General features: G+C 33.4%; 3 protein-coding genes across 5 annotated transcripts; 1 reads left to right on the top strand and 2 right to left on the bottom strand.

The window, feature by feature from the left end:
- Positions 1-694: 694 nt before the first annotated feature.
- On the top strand, positions 695-6,819 carry LOC100251047 (autophagy-related protein 18a). 2 transcript variants are annotated; one of them, XM_019225285.2, is made up of 5 exons: positions 695-1,646; positions 3,024-3,231; positions 3,744-3,870; positions 5,672-5,808; positions 6,265-6,819. In XM_019225285.2, exons 1-4 carry the CDS (start codon positions 795-797, stop codon positions 5,760-5,762), a joined length of 1,278 nt encoding a protein of 425 aa, XP_019080830.1. In that variant the 5' UTR covers positions 695-794; the 3' UTR covers positions 5,763-5,808; positions 6,265-6,819. The 2 variants fall into 2 exon arrangements, with proteins under 2 accessions (XP_019080830.1, XP_002283982.1); XM_002283946.4 differs by lacking the exon at positions 6,265-6,819 and having other exon boundaries at positions 5,672-6,072.
- Positions 6,820-10,052: 3,233 nt separating this feature from the next.
- Positions 10,053-20,252, bottom strand: LOC100264796 (putative protease Do-like 14). Of its 2 annotated transcripts, none has more exons than XM_002279642.5 (11): positions 20,107-20,252; positions 19,917-20,016; positions 19,377-19,499; positions 18,481-18,660; positions 18,265-18,392; positions 14,166-14,377; positions 13,780-13,861; positions 12,415-12,557; positions 11,815-11,935; positions 10,828-10,920; positions 10,053-10,331 (listed from the first exon to the last, which is right to left on the bottom strand). In XM_002279642.5, exons 2-11 carry the CDS (start codon positions 20,011-20,013, stop codon positions 10,215-10,217), a joined length of 1,296 nt encoding a protein of 431 aa, XP_002279678.2. In that variant the 5' UTR covers positions 20,014-20,016; positions 20,107-20,252; the 3' UTR covers positions 10,053-10,214. The 2 variants fall into 2 exon arrangements, with proteins under 2 accessions (XP_002279678.2, XP_010659630.2); XM_010661328.3 differs by having other exon boundaries at positions 20,135-20,243.
- A 481-nt stretch (positions 20,253-20,733) lies between these two features.
- Positions 20,734-21,816, bottom strand: LOC100256203 (histone H2A.1). Its single transcript, XM_002283935.5, has 2 exons — positions 21,490-21,816; positions 20,734-21,083 (listed from the first exon to the last, which is right to left on the bottom strand). Exons 1-2 carry the CDS (start codon positions 21,691-21,693, stop codon positions 20,874-20,876), a joined length of 414 nt encoding a protein of 137 aa, XP_002283971.1. The 5' UTR covers positions 21,694-21,816; the 3' UTR covers positions 20,734-20,873.
- Positions 21,817-23,815: the final 1,999 nt, after the last annotated feature.

The raw sequence follows: 23,815 nt of genomic DNA, 5'->3' as shown, positions 1-23,815 counted from the left end.
TTCAAAAGTCAAATTAAATTTGGATTAACTAAATAATGTTGTATGTCAGAGACCTTTAACGTCTATTTCACAACTATTTTTTAAAGTAATTCTTTATTTAAAAAAAATCGTTATTTGTTTTTTTTATTTTTAAATATAAAAAATATTTTTTTAATTAATTTTATTTATTTTAAAAAATTATTACGTGAACACGTAAAATAATTAAAAATAAAGCATTAAATATAAAAATTATTTTTAAAAATATTTCATGTTTCTCAAATAAACTTTTATTCAATAAAATGTCAAAAACCAATTTTTAAAAATTATTTTTTAAAACTGTTTTTTGAAACCGTCATCAAACATGTTCTTATATTTCTCTAAAAATTATTTATGAAAATTAAAATGGTTAATTTATTAGTTAAATTGATGTTATTTTGATAGATAAATTTTCAACTTAAAAAATATTTACTCTATGTAAATTGGAGAAAAAAAAAACACAAAAAAACAAAATGTAGTTGTAAAAACGAGATTAACAGACCATTGACAGCAGCATTTTTTTCATTTTTAAATGAGGAAATTAAACTAATTTAGTTGAAATGAGAAGGAAATTTGATTAAAATTAAAAGATTTTCTTAAAATTTCAATTTACACGTGGCAATTGTACAAAGCGAGTACACTCCATATGTCCTCTACTGCCACCTTCCCTAATCAAAATTCCCCAGCTTATCTCTATCACTTCTTCCTAAATCTGCGTTCCGGAACGCAGATTGATTGTTGTAGACCGCCTATAGAATCGGTGCTACCCCGGTTGTCGGATGGCCACGTTGTCGCCTCCTTCTTCGTCGGCATCTTGGCCTCTGCCTCCCTCAGGCCCTAACCCCAACCCTAATTTCCTCTCACCGCCCGTGGCACCGAACTCGCCTCCCTCCGCTTCCTCTTCCCAAACCATAGACCTCCCAGAATCTGAATACAACGACGATTCGGTTCCTCCGAGCGCTGACCCAACCCGTTTTCCCGCTCCGACGCTGCTCCACCTCTCTTTTAACCAAGACCATGGCTGCTTCTCCGCCGGCACCGACCACGGGTTCCGGATCTACAACTGCGATCCCTTCCGCGAGATCTTCCGCCGCGACTTCTGCGGCGATGACGGCGGCAGCGGAACGGGGATCGGAGTGGTGGAGATGCTGTTCCGGTGCAATATTCTGGCACTTGTCGGGGGCGGTCCCGACCCGCAGTACCCGCCGAACAAGGTTATGATCTGGGACGACCACCAGACGAGGTGCATCGGTGAGCTTTCCTTCCGGTCGGAGGTGAAATCGGTGCGGCTCCGACGGGACCGGATAGTGGCGATTCTGCTGCAGAAGATCTTCGTATACAATTTTGCTGACCTGAAGCTGCTACACCAAATCGAGACGATTGCTAATCCCAAGGGACTGTGTGAGGTTTCGCAGCTATCGGGATCGATGGTTCTAGTGTGTCCGGGGTTGCTTAAGGGGCAAGTTAGGGTTGAGCACTATAATTCGAAGAGGACTAAGTTCATAATGGCGCACGATTCCCGGATTGCGTGTTTTGCCCTCACGCAGGATGGGCGGTTGCTGGCGACATCGAGTAGTAAGGGGACTTTGGTTAGGATTTTCAATACTTTGGATGGTACATTGTTGCAGGAGGTAAATGCAAATTTTTTATCTGTTTGTGTTCGAGTTAATTTGAATTTTCTTGGTGAATTGAGTTTGCTTGATAATGGTATGTTGTGAATTGTGGAGTTGAAGATCTTTGGCTTTGAAAAGGTTTCACTTTATGCATGTGAGAGACGAAGTATGATGGATTTGAAAATTAATTGTGGGAGAAGGAGAGATATCTAATGGGAAAGTTCATGCTTCATTAGGTTTTGAATTTTAGGTCAAGCTCCAAATTTAAAATTTCACCAGATTTCGTATGCCAAAACCATATCCCTTGTTTCTCTTTCTGATTTTTACAGTTGGGGTCCTTTCAAACACCCCAAAACTAGCACAAAGAACTTTCTTCTGCTCACCTAGTCTTCCCTTTGATTGCAAAGTCAATGCGAATTAACTGGAGTCCAGCTCCTCTTCATGGGTTGATCTATAGCAAAAATGTTTCCTACATCGCAACCCAATGAAAAATCCATCATGGAAGGTGCTTCAGACACACACACCCCTTAGCTGGAAGTAGACAAACCAGAATGGATCATAGCTGGTACCTGCAAATCACACATTTTGGTGTCAGTTGTTTTCATACTCTAAATGATAGATGTATCAACCCTGCTGACCGACAATCCTATATGTTTAGAACTGTTTTTAGACCCAAGTTTAACCCTCTCTAAATAGTTTCTGAAATGGAAACTTGAGAATTGTTAGATTGTATAGAAATCTTTTTTGAAAGGTAAAACGAAATGAGTTAAAAGATTGATTGTGTAGAGATTAATCATTGTATCTAGAATATTTATATGTACATTTTCAGTCAACTGCGTAGGTGATAAATGGCTCCTGATACCTGGTTTTTAGGTGTCTTACCCTGCTTTAACTTTTTGTGATCTTTGATCTGTAAACTGATCACTAAATTTCTTTGGGTACGTATTTCCACAGAAGCCTCTGGTGGAAGTGTGTAACAAGATTTGTTTCTGTTCTCGAAAAAAAAAAAGTTTCACAATATATGATTGCACAGAGTAGGAATAAATACTTCTATGTTACTTCCCACTTTTTAGGACCAATACTTGTCAACTTTGGACATGTATTTCCAGAGAAGCTTCTGGTAGAAGTGCGTACCAAGATTTGTTTCTGCTCTTGAAACAAAAAGTTTCAAAATATGTGATTGCACAAGTAGGAATAAATACTTCTCTATTACTTCCCATTATTTAGGACCGATACTTGTTGACCTTTGAAATTCTGTGGAGCTGTGGATCTTTTTAGGCTCTACTATGCTTGTTTATTGTTTAAATATTATCATGACCAATTTTCATGCCAGCTCTGTTTGTTGCTGCTATAAAAGATTTAAACTTAATTAAATTGTTTGGACATTCAATTTAGGTAAGGAGAGGTGCAGATAGAGCAGAAATTTACAGCGTAGCTTTCTCTTCTAGTGCCCAATGGCTGGCTGTTTCTAGTGACAAGGGAACTGTGCATGTCTTCAGCCTAAAAGTTGAATCAGGATCATTAGGGAGTGACAGATCACGCAGTTCATCTGAACCAAATCTTTCTGTTCCATCAGCTGTTTCATCTCTCTCCTTCATGAAAGGTAGGATTGTCTATCAATTTGTTCTTTATTTCGATTTGTTGTAAGATACAATTTGTTATATCTTGGTCCTCAATTTGTAGTTACATAGTTTGGGATCAAGAAGGAAATGAATTGTAGTGGCAAGTAATAATAAGGAGCTGTTTAGAAAAACCATAAATTGCCAGCTGACTGTCGCTTTGGCCCAATTTCAACTTTTGCACTTTTGGAAGTTGTTGGTCTGAATCCTTGCTCATTTAATTGCATTAATTTCATGAAAGTGATATAAAACTTCTTGGATCCACTATCTTTTCTAGATGAAAAGAGTGCTAATACATCTTTATCATTTTGAGATTTTTAAACAGGCTACATTAGTGAATATCCTTCCGACTCTAGCTGAAGTGGTAGAGCAGCATGTCTTTTCCAAACCAGTCCATTAGGATGAGGCATTAGGAATATTGAATTATGGATATGTCCCAATAATGAATCAAGGATCTGCATTTATCTGTGCAATTGTGGGTTCTCATATTTTGCAGGTGTGCTACCAAGGTATTTCAGCTCAGAATGGTCTGTCGCTCAGTTCCGATTGCATGAAGGTTCTCAGTACATTGTTGCCTTTGGCCACCAAAAGAACACGGTTGTGATCCTTGGCATGGATGGAAGGTAACTAAATATCATATTAAACTTGTGTAAATTCTTTGATTTGAACTTTCAAGTTGTTATTTATTGGTTGGAGGTAGGTGTGTGTTTGGTTGGTTGGTCGGGGGTGGGTGGGGGTTTTTCTTGGAGGGTGATGTCGTGGTGTGGCTGGAGGAAGTAGAAGATAATAGTGGAAGGGCGGTTGATTTGTTGTTCTGTGGGAAGCCTCCCATGATGAACTAAATTGATAGACAACGTGGATCATAATCTTTCCAACATATCCCTTTAAGGTATCAATGGCCATATTACTCTCCTTGTGTATATAGATAAAACTTTCTCAACAAATATCTTCAACAGGTCCTAAATGTTCCATTGAGGAGTTGGCACTCGAACTGAGTCCATGATAACATTGGTGCTTCTTTCATCTTGAATATCCATCACTTCATAGTGGTGCATTCTGCACTGTTTTTCTGTTCCTTCTAATAATAAGTCAGGCATTAGAAACCCCTCACAATTACAATTATAGAATGAGTTCATTAGAGGCCATTTACTGGTGTGGTGTTTAATTCCTTTATCTCCTCATCCTTCATGGTGGTCTTGCAAACTAGAATGTATTATTATCATTGGTGATGCAATTTGGCATATTACCTGTAGATTTTGCTATTTGGTGCTATAAGTATACTCCATGTACTTTGATACGCCTTTTTCAAGCACTTTTAATTTAATTTCCCTTTTCACCTATATAAATAAAAAATAAAAATAAAAATTGCTATTTTGTAGATGGGATTTTAGGATGGGCCTTGAAACACATCTACTTCCTATGCTCTCATATGCTCATTGTCTTCAGTTGCCTGACTCACATGTTTATCTAGTTTTTAATTTCTAACTCCCTTCAAACCATTAATGAAATTAATTAACATGTCTCCTTATTCATTCAACTTGGACATATTTTTATATTGAACCTCTTCTTCAATATCTTCATTGTGGAGATGTTGTTCCATAGCGTTAACCGAGGGATTTGTTTTATGATACACTGTAATTTGCAAATCCCATTTAGAAAATTACCCTTTGGATGATAAGCATTGAAAAACACCTGGCTCAACTAAAAAACCTCATCCTACCAAGTTATGTAGCAGGGTTAATTGGAGACACTGAGATATTTATATGCATTTCAGAATTTTCTTATAAATCCCCATCCAACAAATCCTTGCTTGGAACCAAGTCAAGTTCGCAAGAAGTAGGTTTCTATTCAACCATCTAGCTCACATCACTGAAAATTCATCTTTATATGCCTGAATCCATTAGGGTAAGTCCTGCACTTTCATCTTAGGGATAGGAATAGCTTCTATAATAACTGCTTTCTGTGCAACATCATCCACAGTGTATTATCTTAACTAGTCAAGATCCATTGTTAACTTTCTGAGGCAAAGCTAGTTAATGATTAGATAATGATCAAGCTACTTGGAGTTTATGTACTGTCACCTATTTTTGCCAAATCCTTCATTTCCATGCTTATTATCAAAGACAAGAATGTTACTGGAAATGGATTTTATCACGGTTTTAATTCCTTTTCACAAGTAGATCTAGTATCATCTTTACAATGATTCAGCAAGCTTCTGATTTCAATAGAATTGAATCTTCTAGGGATTAAATCAGAGGGTGTCTTGTTCTGATAACTAAATCTCTGATCTGATTATTCACACACCTATCTTGTATGTGGTACATCAGTTTATGCAATTATGTATGCCTTTAGAGAACTTTGTATTTCATGTGAAAGGCTGACATGCAATGAAATCGATAATTAACAAATAAATTGCAAATGCAGTTTCTACCGATGCCAGTTTGATCCAGTAGCAGGTGGAGAGATGACCCAGCTGGAGTACTACAATTTCCTGAAGCCTGAAGAAACTTTCTAAACTCTCAAGATGGAGGCATGACTCTACTTTGGCATGGTCGTTACGGGTATTATTTTTCCTAGATTTGTTTAGGGGGTCTTAATAAGTTGTATATATACTAGGAAATGGAAATGAGCTGAAATGCTGGCAATTCAATATCTGTGTTGTATATGCATGCAAATATCAATATCTGTACATGTATATAACTCAAACCATAACAGTGACTGCTCTTCTTCCTTCTTTTTTTGCTTTTATTTTTCCCTTACCACTTTTGTTTCACCCCACATTACTTGATAAATAAATGAGATTGAAGACAGTTGTTGTATATTAATCTTTGCGTGTCCCAAGTCCATCTATTGATTTTGGTAGGCTGGGCTTTAGATGTGGTTGTTACGGAAAGCTGCAGCGTTCAATTTTGATGAAGTTATGTTTCTCGGTTTAGTCATAACTTGGTGTATGAAATAATTAGTTGACATAAGCAATGTTATTATTATTAATATTATTGCTGTTGTTATTGCTGCAGCCGCTGTTGCTGTTGCTGCCGCTGATGGTTTTTGTCGGGAATGATGGAAATGACCGTAAAAAGTACTGAAAGCAGAGAAGATATGAGCAGTTTGGTCATCTTTTTATGTTTGTTTTTAAATTTTGTTTTTAAGGTAAGAAAGAAAAATAATTTTATAACAATAAAGATGTTTGTAAAATTTGTTTTTAAAAAATAAAAGTAAAAATAAAATTTTTTCTTTTGATTTTATAAATCTATTATAAATTCAATTTATATAGAATTTAGTTTAAGTTTTATTAAAAATGAAAATAGTTTTGTAATTATAAATAAATTAAAAAATGATACATTATTAATTATAATAAATGTTAATTAAATATTATTTATAATTTTCATTAATACTAATTAATAAAACAATTAATGTTATTTATGACTTTCATTAATATTCATTAATGAGAATATTAATAGAAGTCATTGGGAAAGCTTATAAAAAAACTTTTCATCCCCTATAATATGTATTCTTGGGCAAGAAAGGAATTTATTCATTTATCTCATTATTTATGTCTTCCATTCTCTCAACCCTCTTCTCTGATTCCTTCTCCCATTATATATAGTGTTGAAGTAATACATAATTTATCTCTAGTTTGAGTTGCGTTGCATTTATTCTCGTTTTATAACACGTTATTAGCACGAATTGCTTTGAAGGTAACTTTCGTATCTTAAACTTGAAGTTGTTTATATAAAATAAAATTTTACATATTGCTATTGTTAAATTCATTTAATTTATATTATATATTGTTAAAAGCTATAAGCAAATTATTTGATTTTGTTTATAATCAAAAGTTATACCAATGCTATCAATTTGTTATAACTAATTCTAATAATACTGTTTTGTCATATATATGAAATTATTTGACAATGTCGAATGTCACAAAATTCGAATTTGTGGCACTTGACATTTCGGAAAAAAATTATCTATCTTAGATCTTTGATGTTGAAATACATTTTAATGCAATGAATCTTGGAGTTACGATCAAAGAAGGAAATCAAGCATACATGTAGGATCATGCAAAAACACTAATTTTCCTTCACCATCACCTCCATGAAGATTTAAAAAATGAGGATCTTACAATAAATGGTTCTTTTACTCTATAAAGTAATTTGAAGGAAATATATGACAACCAGAAAACTGTGATTCTCTCAAAATATTGATATGAATGGGTACACCAGAGGTTGTTGGATTTTAAAACTATTAGTAAATATAACTCTGTACTTTTCAAAATTAACTCTCAATTAAAGTTGTGGAGAAAAAATTACAAAAAAAGAAATGTTGAAAAAACTTTTACTTCATTTCATGCCTCGAATGTGTTCTTATAACAAGAATATTGAGAGCATAGATTTACAAAATAATTTGAATTAATATCATGTCTTCTCGTTGCTGAGCAAAATAATAAGCTTTTAAGTTCTCCAATGGTTGTTCAATCACTTGATGTGAAAAAATACTCATTTCGTCCTTGTGAAAAAAATGAAGAATTACTTGGTCGAAGTGTCATATCTTAGTGCTATTAGTGCATTAATGTATCTTGTCAATTGTACACATCTAGACATTACTTTTCTTTTAATTTATTCGCAAGATACAGTTCCATTCTAACTCGATGACATTGGAATGGTATCAAGCATATATTGCGCTATTTTCACAGAACTATTGATATGGGTTTGTTTTACTCAATAGAATCAAAGCAACAATTGTTTGGATATGTAGATGCAGGATACATTTTAGATTCAGGATACCTTTAAGATTTACATAAAGATAGGTCTCAAACAGGATATGTGTTTAATTGCAATGGTACTGCTATTTCATGAAAATCTGTTAAACAAACAATGATGACCACATTATCAAATCATTCAGAAATATTTGCAATTCATGAAGCAAGTCATGAATGTATATGGCTAAGATCTATGATCCAACATATTCGGAAATTATGTGGACTCCCCTTTATCAAAGGTGGCCTCACAATATTATTTGAAAATAATGTTGCATGCATTACACATATAACAAGGGGTTATATTAAATGAGATAAAACGAAACATATTTCACCAAAATTCTTTTATACACATGAACTTCAAAAGAGTGGTGAAATTGATGTTCAACAAATACGCTTAAGTGATAATCTAGTAGATTTATTCATAAAGTTATTGTCAACCTCAACATTCAAGAAGTTATTACACAATATTAGAATGCGTCAACTCAAGGATATTGACATGAGGGGGAGTATGCTTGTAAAATGATGTTAGTGTATTGTACTATTTTTTCATTTGTCCAAGTTTTATCTGATTGGGTTTTACTGACAATGTTTTTAATGAGGCAGTCCTAACATACCAAGAACAACTTAAAAATATTGTACTTTTTCCTTTGCTAGGCTTTTTTCATAGGGTTTTTTACTAACAAAGTTTTAATGAGGCATATTCTTCTAATGTGATGGACGTTTAAGGGGGAGTGTTATAACTAAAGTAATGAATGTCACCATATTTATTAATTATAATAAATATTAATTAAATATTATTTATGACTTTCATTAATATTCATTAATGGGAATATTAATGGAAGTAATTAGGAAAGCATATAAAAAGGTTTCTCATCCCTTGTAATATATATTCTTGAATAAGAAAGAAATTTCCCTCTTTTTCTCACTCTTTCAGTCTTTCATTCTCTCAACTCTCTTATTTGATTCATTCTCCCCATTATATATATTGTTAAAACTCTCTTATTTGATTCATTCCCCCCATTATATATATTGTTAAAAAATTATCTTTACTTTGAGTTGTGTTACATTTATCCACGTTTTATAACAATAATAAAATTATAAATTACATCAATTTTCTATTTTTTCAAAATGAACCATAATTTAAAAATAATAATTGTTAATAATGTTTTATTTAATATGAATTTAAATACAAATCAATAAAAGGTGTTGTATGATTTTATATATATTTTGTCTATAAAAAATTATTCTTTAAATTTCAAGTTTTTTAAAAAATTTATTAAATTTATTAATGAATCTAATACATTAAATCTTGTTTGATTTAAAATTTATTTATGAATTTTTAATAAATTTTATTTCATGACTTTTCAATATTATTGAGTTTCATGACTTTCTATTATTAATTAAATTGATTTTTGAGTTTAAAATTATTTTTAAAAATAAATAATTTTATGTATAAAGTATAGTTTTATTTAGAATTTATTTGCCTTATGAAAATTTTTAAAGATATTCAACAATAAATATAGAATTCAAAAGAATATCATAAATAAAGTCTACATTTTTTATTTTTTTTCTCTATCTTTTCCTTTATTTTTAAAAACTAGTAAAAAAAACTTTTAATTGTTATCTAAAAACCATTTATTTTACTTGGTTTTCGAAAGTTGGAAATAGAGAACAACGAGCAAATAATGCTATGAATTTTTAAATTCGGTTTTCTACTTTTAAAAAATCCAAACAAGCTGTATACATCTAAGCGTTACAAATACTGAATTACATATTTGGAGTGATTTCTTTGATAAGGAGAATGTTCAAAATTATTCCCTGTTCGGTTACAGAGAATATGAACTTACAATTCCAACCGAAACAAAAGCCTCCTTTAATTTCACTCTCCTTCCCTACCTCTATATTTGGATTTAATAGAAGCGCTTTTAAAAGAAAATCCATGCTTAATTCATTCCTTTTAACTGCCTTCCATGTTACATTGAAGTTAGTTGATAACTAAGGTTATGTTTGGTTCGAAGAAAATTTAAGTAGTTCAACTCATTTCCCTTATTTTAACTTTTTCAATTGAAAGATTAAAGAATTTAAAAATGCATAAATTTGTAATGAAAAAGTAACAACTTTTCTATAATCTGCTCACATCTCCTATGAATGACACTAAAAAAATGAAACTAAGATTCTATCATGAGGGAAGAAGAGAACTCAAACCATTTACATGACCGGGCTCACCTCCACTGGGACCACTGTCAAAGTCGCTCTAATGTTATTTGCTCTGATCACAACTACTTTCAAAGGAATCCCAGCTCTGTCCCCCATTATTTCAACCACCTGTAACAAAACCATTAATATATACACACATTAGCATACATAATCACGGAGATTATGATCGACTCAAGGGGCTGGCCCTTCTTCACTAGTAAAGTCTCTCGACAGTTGTACTATGAAAAGCTACTAGCTACAACCAAATCCACCTTCATCACGGACGAGGGCAACCCGTGTTGAGTAGCCCATGATGAGCCCTTTACTACCATATTATTTTGTTTTATTTTGTCTAATATTCTGCACCAGATTATGGCTGCGCATTCAAATTGGCTTTTACATGGCTCATGAATTTGAGCCAACACAATGTGGCTTTATCACCCTTATAAATTCGTGGACCAAGTAACCTGTGTTGAAAGGAACATGGCCCAGTTACACTTACGCATAACTGGAGATCCAAATGGTTCCATATTTCAGTGTGATTTTGCTCAAATCAACCCCAGTGTCACTCCAAATAAAAGGAAAAGAAAGTAGGGAAACATGCATGGGGAATGTGCTTAAATACCTCCTTGATGCTCACAACGGGTTTCCCATCGAATTCTGTGACAACATCACCAGGATGGAATCCAGCCAGATCACCAGGTGATCCTGGAGTTACCTGATTAACAAATTTGAAAGGTTGTAATAAAAGAGATTGAGAAACATGCAACTTCATGAATAATTTTCTATCAACATTGTCTAAGAGAGCATGAGACGGGCATGCAATTTGAAATAGAAAGCTAGTCATCAAGATATTTGCAGGAAAGAGCTTATGTTTCAAATGATTATTTACATTGGATAATATTTCAAACTAGATAACTTAGTTATTAAGAAATTGTTTTTCCAGTCGGCGAAAGATGCAGGGGGCCCAGAAATTTACCAAAGAAAGCCTGTCTTGCAAAAAGGGCTGGTTTCTAGAAATCCAAATCCAACCTGATTATAAATATTTTAGGTACCCCAAACCAGCCAAACGAGCAAATATGAAATTGACTTGTATTACTTTTGGTCAAAAATGATATTATATATTCCTAGTACTTCCTATATTTTACACATCCAACCCAAACAAGCATTTCTTGATCTACACCCAGTTTCCCCAGTTCAAGCTGGGTCAGCCTGACTCCCAATGAATTCTAAAGACTATTTGGCAGAAAAAATGAATAGGTCTCTTTGATTGTTCTCATTTTCGAAAAGTAAAACAACGAACATAGTTAAAAACTTGCAACTTTTGAATTGTTTTCTACTATTAAAGTGTTACTCTTCACATTTTATGAAATACAAAATGCAATGTCCTAAAATAACTCATCTTCAGGAATCTATTTTTGTTTTTAAACAGCCTTCATACTACAAACTTGCTCTCTGTGTCATTTTCAGTTTTTAATTTCTAACAAGCTGATCCTAAATTTGTCAGCACTGGGAAAAAAATACATATTTTCGCATTAATGACACAACACACTTCTAAACAACACTCAGAATCATGATAGGAAGGGGGAGAAAAGGCCAAGAAAAAGCATACCATAGGTACTAGAATGCCTCTGTTGAGATCAGGAAATTTGGCATCTTTTTCTTTAAGCTGAGCAGCCAACATGTCATTGAGATCAATCATTTTCAATCCAAGCCAAGGTCGAATGACTCTCCTGAAAAACATTGTAACCTATGATGTGTATGGCTCAAACAACTCAAGAATAACTAATAAGTGCAACCCTATAGTACAGTCATATTGTAAACCAAGAAATGCTTGAAATAACAGATAAAATGACTTTCAATATAAAATAAGATAAAATTCTCTTCTTGGTCTAAAATAAAATAACAAAGAACAAAAACAAAAATTCCTACCGAAAGATCTGTTAGCAGGTTTTCACTGTTTAGAGAGCAAGATGTCAAAGTGGACAATATCTACGTTATATTCAACCTTGGATTCTTATGAGATGAGGTAAATGATGTAGTCTATACCAAGACAAGTAAATACATGAATGAAATAATATTTCAACCTTCTTGACTGCTTATATTTGAGAGAGAGAGAAAGGAAACAAATGATGCAACTCAAAACTAAATTATCAATGGCATGGAATTCAATAGCTAAATATTTAATTTCAAACAAAAACATAAAACATACCCATTTTTCTTGAAGTGTTCTATAATTGTGGAAACCGAATCAATAGGTACAGCAAAGGCCAAGCCATCAGCGGCAAGTACTTTCATAATATTAACACCAACAACTTCTCCATCAATATTAACTAGGGGGCCTCCAGAATTTCCCTACATCGAAAGAATTTGAAAACAGAGTACAACAAATAGTAAGTTCACAAAAACAGAATGTCCCAACAACAAAAAGATTTTTTTAAACAGACAAAAGAACTTTTTAACAGATAATACATGAAAGAGTTAGTTGAAACCACAACTGAGAGCACACACACAAGCAGACATGTATATTGATGCAACTATTCCTTGAACCATATACAACAGCATTTCACCATAAAATGACCTCTTGTACAAAGAGAAAAGCACAAAACTTCAGGTCTGGATATCTATGGATTTGCAGCAAGCACAAAATTGTAATCTGCTAATCTACAATACCAGTAGCCTTACGATTTGAAAATTTTCTCTTCCAGCCTGTTCCAATTGCCACAATCAATATCCTCTCAAATCCTTCCTTAACCCTGTAGATAAAGACATGGAACAGGATGTAGGATCTTATTTCTATAATATGGTCACTTTTGGCCAAAATAAGGTAACTGATTAAAGTCATCCTATATCCCATTTATTAGCAAGACAAAATTTACGTCCCTTCCAAATAAGGAAATCCAACCTTGCCCATAGACTGGCTTTTCTAAATTTAATCGATAAAAAGATGTAGGTCTTTGACAAAAACATCATGAATGAAAATAAACTTCATGAATGCCAATAATACAGGTATTTGAATCCTGAAAGCAGCATAGTAGAGACATTTCAAATAATTCAAACCTCAGGCACTAGTTCTTAGTATAAAGGATCAAAATTTGTTGTATTAATAAATTAATTAGTTAATCTTATCCCTCTATTCTCTCTAAACAACTTTGCAACAGTTGTCCAATCAACATCAAGAAGAAATCCCACAGTGACAAGCAATCCCTAAGCCATGATTTCATGCTTTCAACTACTGGGGGAAAAATCATCAAATTCAAACCTTAAACTAATTGCAAACCAAAATGCCACAATATAATATCCAATCTCTTACATTTCTATGTATATAAAATTCAAGTGGCTTATCCAGCAACAAAGTACAGTCGAATGAAATGATAGCTGCTGTTAGGCTTGCCAATGTTAGAATTATTCATCTCAATATCCTAGCCACTGCTATCATCAATAAATACACACATTACCACACTAAAAGTAGAACAGTGCATGAGGGGATGCACTCATATTTATATACTTACAAGGTGACTGCTAAAGAGAGAAAAATAGCGAGAGAGAGAGAGAGAGAGAGGGAGGTTTATATTACAGCATTGATTGCACAATCTGACTGTAGATACTCTCTCCGCATTCCTCCAAGACCCAGATCATTGCTGTTACGGTCAACACAACTAGATCCAAAAAGGTAGAAACAAAAAAGTAGAAAAGAATCATTTACCATTAGGAGTTCTAGCTAAGTTCATTAATCCAACATGTAAAATATGTTCTAGAATATTGCTACTAGGATAATGAAGTAAGAAAATCAGATGTTACAAATTCACTACTGACTACAAACTATAAAATATTGAAAGATTTTTAGGTAGTTCAAATTTCATTGTAGAAACCATATGTAAACAAACTATGATTTTTTATGAGTCCAAAGATATTAAGTAAAGAAGAAAAAAAGTATATATCAATTCAGTTCATTCTGAATACCTAACAATACCAGCAGTAACTGTATTTTGAAGGGAAAGTGGACAGCCCAGAGCTATAACCCAGTCCCCTGGACGAAGCATACTTGAAGTGCCAAGTTTTGCAGTTGGAAGTGGAGTTGAAGATTTGATCTTTACAATAGCAATATCAGAATGTAAATCAGCATTCAACACAGTACCCTGAAATGATCGACCATCTTGCAAGGTCACATCAACCTGCAACAGTTAATCGTGACAGTATTGAGAATAACATTTGATATGGCATCTAATAACTTCTTTGAAAAGATTAGGTTGAGAACTTTAGAAGAATTCTTTATGTAAGAAGAACATGCTCTTTCTTTGATCTTACCAAGAGCATCTTCTACTTCATGAACGTTGTATATGGGCCATTATTAGTATTTTGATATTATTTGTATGAATGGATCTAGCAAATCATGAATAATTTGACTATGAAATCAAGTAAATGTAAATGGTCCTTAAATGATGGAAAAAAATTTGTTCATTTCCATCCAGAAATGTTCATGCAGTATGGGTTGCATTAACTTTCTTGGAGTCATGTCTAGGGAAGGGACTGGGTTTTGGATGTAAACATACTGAAATCCATGTGCAATCAAAAAAGTAAACATGGGTTTGGGGTGGATCTTTTAACTTTTCTTTTCACAAAGAAATTATCTACTCTATCCAAATAGTTTTGGGTTTGAGTACCTTTTTCTAGCTCACTTTATTCATTCACAGAAAATTATGATGGATCTAGAGTCCAATATGAGAGATCCACCCACGACATAGAAAATTCAATCAGTCCACCAACTTAGTCTTTCACATGGGCAAAACAAAAGTCAAACATCAGCCACACTATTGAATACACAAATTCCAAAAAAATGATCTTATTCAAATAAAAGTTCCTTAAGCAAAAGTTAAGCAACAAGAGTAAGTTGCAACTAAAACCTATGTCTCATGGACTTCTCTTGATTGATTAACCACATGCATGATTGCCAATGTCATACCAAAGCATTCAAATATTTTGTTTTCCTTACTTGTGTAACAGAAACAACATAATACATGCATAGACAACTAGCATATATAACTAATACATTTTTATGATGTTCTGTCTAGCGATGTTAAAAAAACCATAATATATTCCACTGCATCACTTTCAGACTCTGACTCACATGCATAGTTGTCAATTAGTAAGTTGTCATGTATCATTCTCCTATCTTTTCATGTAACATATTGCAACAATTTCTCACATGTTGAAAAATAGATAAAAATAAATAAATAAGTATGCATGTGCAAAACACATGTAGTGCCAGAATGTAGTAGTGATATATAACCAATTTCATGAAAATGCAAAGGATAGAAAAGGTGAAACAACTTCAATATAATAGATAGGTAAACATTAACTATAAGAGTTTTTCTGAAAACAACTGAACAAGATATGATGTGTTCACACATAGTCCATTAAAAGAACCCAAAAAATAAGTCTGCTAATAAAACTACAACACGAAAGTCTTAAAGTTCACTCAAATCCCCAACCAATATACCAAAAATGAAATATGAGTATGTATATATATTTATGGATACATATGTGTTCATGTGTTGTAGTTTCAAAAATTCCAAGCCTCCAGGTTCCAAAGTTTTAAAGGGCCAAAAAGCGGTCTTGAGACTAATGAGGCAAGGTGCAAGCCTCAAGATGCAAAGGGACAAAAACCTCAAAGTAAATAAATTTTTAAAAATAATACAAATAATAATAAATTTCATCAAATAGAACAATAACAAACTGTAAAATTGAACAATAAAAACCTATAAAACTTATAATAAAAAAAAATTAATTGTTAGCTATTTTCAATAGTTTTTACATTAGTTCCTCCTCATCCATTCTTCTTCTTCTTCATCCATCAATTCTAGTGATCTCTTTACTTCATTTATCAATGACAAGATTAATAAGACAATAATTATATATAAACAAACAACTTTAAGAGGAACTCTATTGAGCTGGCATGGATCTTTCATGGACAAAAAGCAGAAAAAAAAATAACGCTTTGAGAACCACTCCCTCTATGTTTGTTTTGGACAATATGAAAAGAAAGAAACAAACGAGCTTTTGAAGACTCAAAACAATCAAAACAAGCAATTAAAATAGATATTTCTTTGGAATGGATCAAACTGTATACAGATGATCATTCTTTATCCATGATGCATTCTTTATTCATGAAGGGCTATGAAGATTAGATTAGCAAATAGTAAGGAGAGAGGGGTTTTTTTTTTTTTTTTTTCTTCTCTCATTTTCTTGCTATCCATATTTTCAAATGGTCTTTCATTTCTTTCTTTCCAAATACTCCAAAAAGGGCATAAAAAAGCAACCTTCCACACTTTGGGCTTCTTCCCTAGAAAACTCCCATGCTAGCATAGGAAATCCTCTTACACTAAAGAAGTTAAGACTCGCTCCACTCCAAATATGAAGAATAAAAAATGCCACAAGACCCTATAAAAAGGGATATGATCAACTAATTCTTCTGCTTCCTTACAAAGAAAGCAAGGTCCACCAAGGTCTTTCCTCTACTTCTTAGCTATAAGCTAATCCAATATCAAAACCCTCACCTAAACCGCTTCCTAAGCAAAGAACCCTAGTTTCATGGGGACCCAAGAATTCCAACCCACTTTTACAAAAAAAGACCCTCCACTTTCCAATTCCACATAATTTGATCGTTTAGATTTTTCCAAATCAGTCTATCCTCATCATTTCTTCTTATTGGTCACCTTTGTCATAATAAATGCATTAACCTCTTCCAATCATGAGACCGTCTTAAGAAACGTTTTCTCCAACTCTCTCCCCCATCTAATTCTCCACAAACCCACAACCAAAGCATCCTTTCAATGGGCTATGGCAAAAAAAGGGAAATCTACACACAAGGGGGTCTTTTCAAACTTCCTCATAATGAGTTGTTTCCACAAAGTCTCCCCTTTTTGTAACAAACCTCCAACTCCACTTACCAAGCAAAACCTTCTTTAGAATAGATAATTCTATAATTTTCCCATGCATGCGATAGGGCATCTCACCAAATAAGGCTTCGTCTCAAAGGCTACATTTCAAACTCCACCCCACACACACAAAGACAAACCACAACCCAAAAAAATATGTCCCAAAAGCCTGTAAAATCTCAAATCCAATTGAATAGTAAAGCTTCAGCTTCCCACATAGTCTTGAAACTCATTAAATATTTTGAGACTTCAACCTCCACACCTCAAGTGGTTGGGGGTTGAGAGAAACCCCAAAAAAGTTGTAAAGAAAAGAGATAAGTATAAAATGATATTAGATTCAAGTGCATAAAGAGAATTTTAACGTGGAGGAAAAGAATAAAAATACAAAAGAGAGTTTCTAAAATTTTATTTTAACTTAAATGTACATTTTAGACAATATTGCATTATTAAGAAACTATTTCAAATTTGATTTTCTTAAAATTTATTAAAAATAGACAAATGTACATGTATTCCATGCATGAATATGACAAAAGAAGGGGAAAAAAATAAGGAGAACAGCTCCTATGGCTTTGTATTGTTGTTTATAAAATTGTAGGAAGTGAAGATTTTAAGGCTTGAGCTTTCAAAGCAGAATCTGAAAGACAATTTTCCTAAAAACCTCTATTTGTTTAGCCAAAGGGATCCTTGGGAATGTGAGCCTATTTGTTATAGATCTCATTAACAGGACCCTTTTTGGCATTTTCTAATGATACTTCTATTCACCAATTATAAAAAACCAACAAATAAATAAAAGGAGTATGTGCCACATTTTGTATCTTAGGATATAATTAAGATACAATACACATGGGTAATACATCATGTTACATGAAAATGTATTATGCCTTGTGTTGATGCACAATAAGCTGTTGACAATTATGCTGTGTACCATTCAGGCTCTTGATGATTATGCCTTGTGTACAAGAGAAATCTACAACCAAATTAATGGAGAATTTCATGACTAGGTATCAAGTGCTTGCGTGCATAAAGCTCAGAGACATGGCAAAGAATGGTCAAATTATCCCAATGTCAAGAAGGCAAGAATATAAATAGGAAGTGACAAATAAAATAAAATGGGGCCCACCAACCTTCCCTTTGGATGAATCATTGAGACCATGAAAATCAACTACAACATGAGCACAAGTTAAGATAGTACCATCAGGATCAATGATAGTTCCAGAGCCTATGCTCTTTCCAATAGTCATCCCGTTAAAACCTGCAAGCACAAATTTTAAAAACAAGCTCACCAATAATTTCTCAAGGAAAACACCTCAAATGCTAAACTAATAGTCCCTGCAACATACCCTGTGGTACTGATATATTGACAACAGCAGGACCAACCATAGCAGCTGCATTGGCAATACTATCTCTGCCTAAAAATCCACAAGATGGTTTCACACCATCACCCACTTTCCCAAAAGCTTCCTTATTTACATCTGCTGATGGAACAGGTCCAATTCTAGAGAAAATAGGCGGGAGATTCCCTGAAAAAAAAAATTTACTTGACCAAATAATAACAAGAGAAAGAAGCTGCTATGCCAAAAGAATGATTATAAATAACATGAAAATTCAAACCATATAGCTTTAGAGTTGAAGTGTAGATCTACTAGGTTGGTTGATGAGACAATTCCCACATGAATTCCTCTTCCAGTGGGTAGCATCAAGTTGAATTTTGATGGATGCTACTTAGCCGAGTACAGTTAGGAATTGGGGACACTCACTGAGCATCCTATAACATTAGTGAAAGCACTTCTAAACATGGTAGAGTGGGCTTAGGAATTGAGGCATCAATATTCACATTGTTGGAAGGCATCAAGCTAACCAAAGCTAAGGGCCACTCCAATCTTCCAATAGAGAGAGATTCCACAATAATACTATCACGGGTGAATAAGAAGGAAAGAAGCTTTTATATTACTTTAGACTTGGATTCCTTAGCTAATTACATGGTAAATATCTAAACAGATTGAGAAGCCAATTTTGCCTTATTATTCAGCTTGTAAATGTAACAATTTTGGTAATGCAATAACCTTAACTCTCTGTAGAGTATGGAGTTGTCTTGTGAATGAGTGAGTTTGCATCCTTATTTGTATTTGTTCATTTTATGATAATGAAATGTTTGTTTATGATAAGATTTATAATTTAAAAAAAAAAAATACACACCAACAACAACAAATAAATATAACTTGAAAAAAAAACAAACCAGATTGCGAGGCATCTCCCTGTGAAAGGAATGAAGAACGATGAATTATATCTTGAGCAATTTGCCATGGCCTCAACAATGGCTCTCGAAATTGTGCCGGAACAGATATTGATACCATTGTTTCTAGCATTCAAATTCATTCTAGATTTGTTAGCGAATTCAAGGGAATTAAGCCCTGTTTGGTTTGTAAAGAAAAACGTCCGGAGAAAAGAGGGCAAAGAGAAGAGTCAAAAGGCCATGTTTTTCGAAAATAGTTTTCTGTTCTCTATAAGAAAAAACATATTTAAAATAAAATTATTATTCCACAAAACATGCAGTTCTCAAAAACTGACTTAGAATACACTTGCCAAACAGAGTCAAAATATTCGGTCTTTGGTTCTTCACATCATCTGTGATCAACACAAGCACTTGGCTTAGTTCCGGATCACGGCATCCATAAACCAACGCAACAACACAGAAAATTTTGCCCTTTTCCTCTATTTTCCAGTTAACAAAACAATAAGGAAAAAGATAAAAGTTCGAAGAATATTTGGAGCTCACTGGAATCTGAATCGCGACACAAATACAACAAACCAGAGGCGGCCGCGGCGACAGAAACCTTCCGCAAGACGGAGTTCATAGTGGAGATTCGAGCCATTCCCTGCGAATATAATAACAAAAGTTATTAACTTGATGAATTGGCTGTTCGGCTCCCAAGATAATATGGAAAGAGAAAGGAAAAGGAACAGACTTCAAAGTTAAGAATGCAGCAGTAACACCTGAAGGTATGTTTTCGGCTCACTGTGTTTTCTCCGGAATCAAACAGAAACGTAGAGAGAAAGGGAGCATTTATTAGTAGTCTCCGACGAAGTAGTTTATCTGCATAAGCTTCATGAGCTTATACCCTAGCAAAGCCCAGGCAATTGGGCCGTATTCAGAACCAAGTTTGCAACGGGCCTCAACTTGATCCATCCCAGAGGTCCAAGACAAACGAAAAACCCAACGAGTTAGGATTTCGGCTCATTTTCGAAACCTTGTAACTGAAAGTGGCAAGCCCAAACAGGCCATAACAGCTACAGTGAAGGTCGAGGCTTAGCATATAAACTGCAAACCTAGAGAGCAACTCCATTCTCTTGCCAATAGAATATAAATGCTCAATCATATTTAGACCATCCCATAAAATTTTCAACCCATACACGGACGTGAAAATATGTTATTCGCATGCCATAAATGATCTAACCTCAAAAGTAAGTAGCAAAGGAACTAAAATGCCCATTTCCATTCTAAATCAATTTCCATCAAGTAGGTAGTCATTTTGTTTTCCCATTGATTTCAAATCAAAGATGGTTGATACTCAAAAAGATATCAATAAATACAATAACTGAAAAAGGAGAACCTTCCATTTCATTTGTAAAATAGATACAACTACAGTAATTATTAATCCGCAACTCTTAGGCGAGGACAAAAGCAGAAGCCAAAAAAACAAAACCCTAAATAAACAAGGGACTATAAGAGAGTTTAGGCTTTCTTAGGGGACTTGGGCTCTGAATTGGATTTCTTCGGCAACAACACTGGGTTGATGTTGGGCAGAACACCACCATTTGCGATGGTAACACCTCTGAGAAGCTTTCCCAATTCTTCATCGTTTCTCACGGCCAATAGCACATGTCTAGGGCTGATTCTGTTCTTCTTGTTATCTCTTGCTGCATTTCCCGCCAATTCCAACACCTTCATTGCAAAAAGAATCGGAATGAGAATTGAAATTTTTTTCACAAATTAAAATTTCAAGTATCTGATAGGAATTAAGCGCACGATATGTGCTTCATAAAAACCGAGTTATGTTTTCTCAACCGAAAGATATATGGTGGAAAACTTCTGTTTGGATCAGATATACATTACAAAATTAATGGAAATGAGCATTAAAGTTTTTTTCTGAAACAAAATCCATTTGCACTTTTCCATTTTAAGGAGGCGATCAGAGATAGATAAGCGAGAATGAAGGATCTGAAGCTATGGCACACATTTCAAAATCAAATAAAGGGAGAAATCTAATCTTTCCAAACAAAACTTCCCTACATTTCCAAAGGAACCAAACACAGAAAGATAAATTCAAACTTCAAGGATCAGAAAATACCTCAGCGGCAAGGTATTCGAGCACAGCGGCGAGATAAATAGGAGCACCGGTTCCGGTCCGCTGAGCGTAGCGGCCGGTCTTCAAGAACCGGGCGATACGACCAACGGGGAATTGCAGGCCCGCTTTGACGGATTTCGACACCGACTTCTTCCTCTCTCCGCCCTTCCTTCCTCCGGCACCCTTCGTTGGCTTGGTGTTCTCCATTGTTGACTCCTTCTCAAGCTCTGCCGAATCTCCAAATTCAAATATCCCAAATCGACGTTTAGTATGCGGTGGGGTCGTAGTCTTTTGGGTTTGTATTTATAATGTTCGCCAGTAGGAAAATTGGATCTGGATCGTCCTCATCAAACGGCTGGGAGATATTACACGCTGGCAATCCGAAGGTTTCAGTTTTGGCGAATGGCCTTGTCCTGAATTGCCAAGAGTTCCCCTAGATTTTTCTCTAAATGACGAAAGAAGCCCTGTACTTAATACTGAAATGACGACATTAGGCTTGAGGTGGGTCCCACTTTAATTTGGCGGGAGGTGCGTCTGGTTTTGAAAATAATCTAACGGCTGAGATGTGCCACGATGGGAATCTGTGGGTGTTGGATTCTGACCAATGGGGTTGCTTGTTTTGACTGATTTACTTGACACGTTGGCAATCCTCGGCTTACAGTTTGAACCAATGGAAAACTTCTGTTTGGATCAGTGACGCTTGTATTTCACATGAGGAAAATGATTGATTGTTTGTTAGCAAGATCAGTCCTTTTTTTCTTTTTTATTGAAAATGAATTTTGGTTTATTAATATTTTATTATTTTTTTGAGAAATTGACATATTCTTAATATTTTTTAAAAATAATTATCAACATGCTTTTTTTATATTAGAATATGTTTGGCTCCAAAAAGTTTGAGAAAAAATGTGAAAAAAAAAATAACGGAGAAAAATCAAAATTATATTTAAAAAAAGTTAATAAATTATTTTTATATTTTATTTTAATATAATTTAAAAATATATACGTTTTTTTTACTAATTTTAATTATAACTAATTTTCTTTTCTATTTTCAATATTAAAATCAAATGTGAGAAAAATCTTTTTTTTTTCTTCCTCAATACTCTATGAGAGCCAAAAATAATCTTATACTGAGTAATAAAAATTATTTTTATTTAGTTGGAAAATAATAATAACACATATTTAATTAAATTGTCAATCATTTTTTCTTTTTGGATAATATTTAACGAGTCATAATCATACATTAGGCAAATGGTAAATTTATAAATACTCGATACCAAACAAATAAACACACTTTGAATATAACAATAATAATGTATTAAAAAAATAAATTTATTAGAAATATAATTAAATAATAATAATGATCATAAATGTTGTCATGACCAATCTATTTTATAGTTTCAGTAATATATAGAGAGAATTTGTCAACATCTAGGATGAATATGGAGGAATTAAAAAACTAAAAGGAGTTGATTAAGAAAAACTAAAAGTATGTAAAGCTCATTCCTGTCTCTTATTTCTAAGCATAATTAAGAAAATCTAAAAGGTATAAAATAAAGTAAAAAATGAGATAAGTTTCGCTATATTTATTACCAAAGGAGTTGATTAAGCAAATAATCTTCACAAGAATAAAAGTAATGTTCTCGTAAACATTTAGAGTGTGTTTGATGGTGATTGTAAAAAGTGTTTATAATATTTTTAATATTTGAAGGATTAAAATTTCTAAGTGATATAAAAATTAGAAACACTTCATAAAATCACTATCAAATGCACTCTTAGAGTTTGTTTGGTAGTGATTATAGAAAATGTTTTTAATACTAATACTTGAAAATTTTTATTATTTAAGCGTTTAAAATATTATAAACGTTTTTTAAAATCACTCTCAAACGCACTTTTAATGACCTTAAGATTGTTTTTCTTATAGTTTTTTTATTTTAAAATTTGTTTCTAATGGTTTTAAATTGTAAAATTTGCATTTGTATTTTAAAATATAAAATAATATTTTAAAAGTCAATTTTATATGCTTTTGGCCTATATATGGTTGGTTTGGTGGATTGTTTACTACTTTCTTTTATATTGTAGTCATTTATACATGTTATGGTTGCCAGTTTGATTACATTTTCATTTAGGAGGTTATTGATTTTCTATTTTAAGACTTTTGATAATTTGGAGACTATGTTTGATGGGGGGATTAATATTTCTCCATTTAGTAGATACTTGGACATATTTGTGTTTTTGGCACTTGCCTATCATTTAAACTCATTCGATTATTCTTATGTTGGGTTTTCAGGCTTCATATATGATTTGATCACGGTGTTATGAATTTTGATTT

This window comes from Vitis vinifera, chromosome 14 (assembly GCF_030704535.1).
Source record: "Vitis vinifera cultivar Pinot Noir 40024 chromosome 14, ASM3070453v1".
In the NCBI taxonomy this organism is placed as follows: Eukaryota; Viridiplantae; Streptophyta; class Magnoliopsida; order Vitales; family Vitaceae; genus Vitis; species Vitis vinifera.
This window is presented reverse-complemented; position numbering and strand designations above follow the sequence as displayed.